Here is a 1912-nt window from a genome sequence, read left to right as displayed (position 1 = left end):
TAACACTTCAATAGTGATAGCTTTCAATGCATGGACATTATATTTCTAAAATGTATTGTTCTAACTCTCTTTTCACTGTTCTTTTTTTTGGAAGATACATTCCTGGTTTATTATCTCCATATTCAAAAAGAATTTCAAACTAACCAAATAATTCTATCCACCATAGAATCCACAATAGGGTTGGGCTCTGGGGACCAAATTCATTGTTCATAGGGTGGGCAGAACCCTCTGCCTCTAAACAATTTTTTGAGCTAGTTTAACTTTCAGCTCTGAGTCCTGGTCACAGTCTTGAAATCACAGAAGGTTAGAGACTGGAATTACTCAGCCAGAGGGATGAGTTTCTGGTTCAGACATGAGGAGAGGGTTTCTTGGAAGTGATCAATGAAGTCTGCAGCAGAAACAGAAGACAAGGGCAGAGGGCATGGAGGCCGAACCAGAGGGGCCTGGCATTGGGCAGTGAGTGAGGAGCCCTCTCACCATTTCCTTGTTTTCACCCGTGTGTCTCCACTCCATAGAACAGGGGCTGCGTTCAGTCAGTAATCCTCAAGTAAGAATGTTCTTACTGTAGTTTCTCATAGAATTTAAAGACAGGGCACAGTAAGACCCTTGATTCGATCCAGGAGAGATCCCATGATGCCAGGAGCTACAAGTTTTGACTACTGAGGTGGTCTGGCCAATGGTCCCAGCTCCTGGAAGTCACAGTTAGGTTGGGACAGCCTAGGGATGGATCTGTATGATGACACTGAATTGGGGCCTGCAGACTCCACACTGCTCAGGCCATGAATCTTACCCCTTGACACTGTGGTCAAACAACACAAAGTGGACGCCCTTCTTGATGCTGGTGAATGCATGCATGATCCGAAAGGAGAAACTGCCTGTCCGTGGCCGGATAGAAAAACGTTTATGGAAGAAATAATGCGAGATGGCATAGTTGGCATCTAGAAGCTTGAAGACTACCTGATACATCCGATTACTGCCTTGTTGTTCTGTCCAGCAGTGACAGACAGAAATCCAAATATTTCCACTATCCAGGAGTTCCCGACACAGACCCTCCTCCTCCATGTCCGAAATTTCTCCCTTGTACCAACACCTGTAGGCAAGACTGTAGCTCGTCTCCCCAGAAGTCTTCAGTCTGACACCCAAGTCTTCCTCTTCCTCCGAGCCATTGCTACCGTTCAGCATCATACAGTTCCAGAGGTCTTTGCTCGGGGTGTTCGCAGTGAGCTTGCGTCCTATGGGTCTGAGCTCGCAGAAGCGGCCCAGGATGCAGGGCCTGGGGTTGTCAGCAGGGGGCAGGCAGATGAGGATGACAGGCCACAGGTCGGGGTGTTTCCAGGGCAGGATGCTCCGCCATAGGTCCCAGCCGTCCACCAGGTCTCGCCAGTGCTGGCACACCGGGCGGCAGTGCCAGAGCAGCGTGCTTGGAGGCAGGTAGCTCAGCACGTTCCGGAGCATCTCGATGGGCAGTTGGTTCAGGCTCGGAGCCTCCTGTGGTTCGCGGTGCGGAGCTGGGACGCGGGAGAGCAGGCCCCAGGAGGTTGAGGCGCCCATGGTCTCCTCACCAGGCCCCGCGGCTGCTGCCGCCTGCATCTCAGCCAGTGCTCCTCACCAGTGGGCCTTAACCTTGCCTCAGCTCTTCATTATTCTTTATACAAGTATATTTATTCCTGCTTACATGTGTGCATGGTTAGTCTGCGACACTTTGGACTGTAGCCCACCAGGCTCCTGCTTTCAGCATGCACACCTGAAAAGGAGTAAGTGTGTGCTCCTCTTCCCCTCACTCCCCTCTCTGTAGTCTAGGAGACAGTGAGGTCTACCGGTTAGTGTGAATGTAGAGTTGGAAAATTCATGTTGAACATGACCTGATTGTTCCAAGTCTTCAAGATTTCTTACTTTTGAATTTTATATTCTT

General features: G+C 49.9%; 1 protein-coding gene across 1 annotated transcript; it reads right to left on the bottom strand.

Moving 5' to 3' along the window:
- Positions 1 to 786: 786 nt before the first annotated feature.
- On the bottom strand, positions 787 to 1590 carry LOC109578952 (F-box only protein 27-like). Its single transcript, XM_019988418.2, has one exon. It carries the CDS (start codon positions 1588 to 1590, stop codon positions 787 to 789), a length of 804 nt encoding a protein of 267 aa, XP_019843977.2.
- Between the last annotated feature and the right edge of the window lie 322 nt (positions 1591 to 1912).

This window comes from Bos indicus, chromosome 26 (assembly GCF_029378745.1).
Source record: "Bos indicus isolate NIAB-ARS_2022 breed Sahiwal x Tharparkar chromosome 26, NIAB-ARS_B.indTharparkar_mat_pri_1.0, whole genome shotgun sequence".
Classification (NCBI taxonomy): Eukaryota; Metazoa; Chordata; class Mammalia; order Artiodactyla; family Bovidae; genus Bos; species Bos indicus.
This window is presented reverse-complemented; position numbering and strand designations above follow the sequence as displayed.

What these genes read in the sequence shown, in the direction of transcription:
- LOC109578952 (XM_019988418.2), bottom strand. Translation starts at nt 1,590, where the DNA reads ATGCAGGCGGCAGCAGCCGCGGGGCCTGGTGAGGAGACCATGGGCGCC.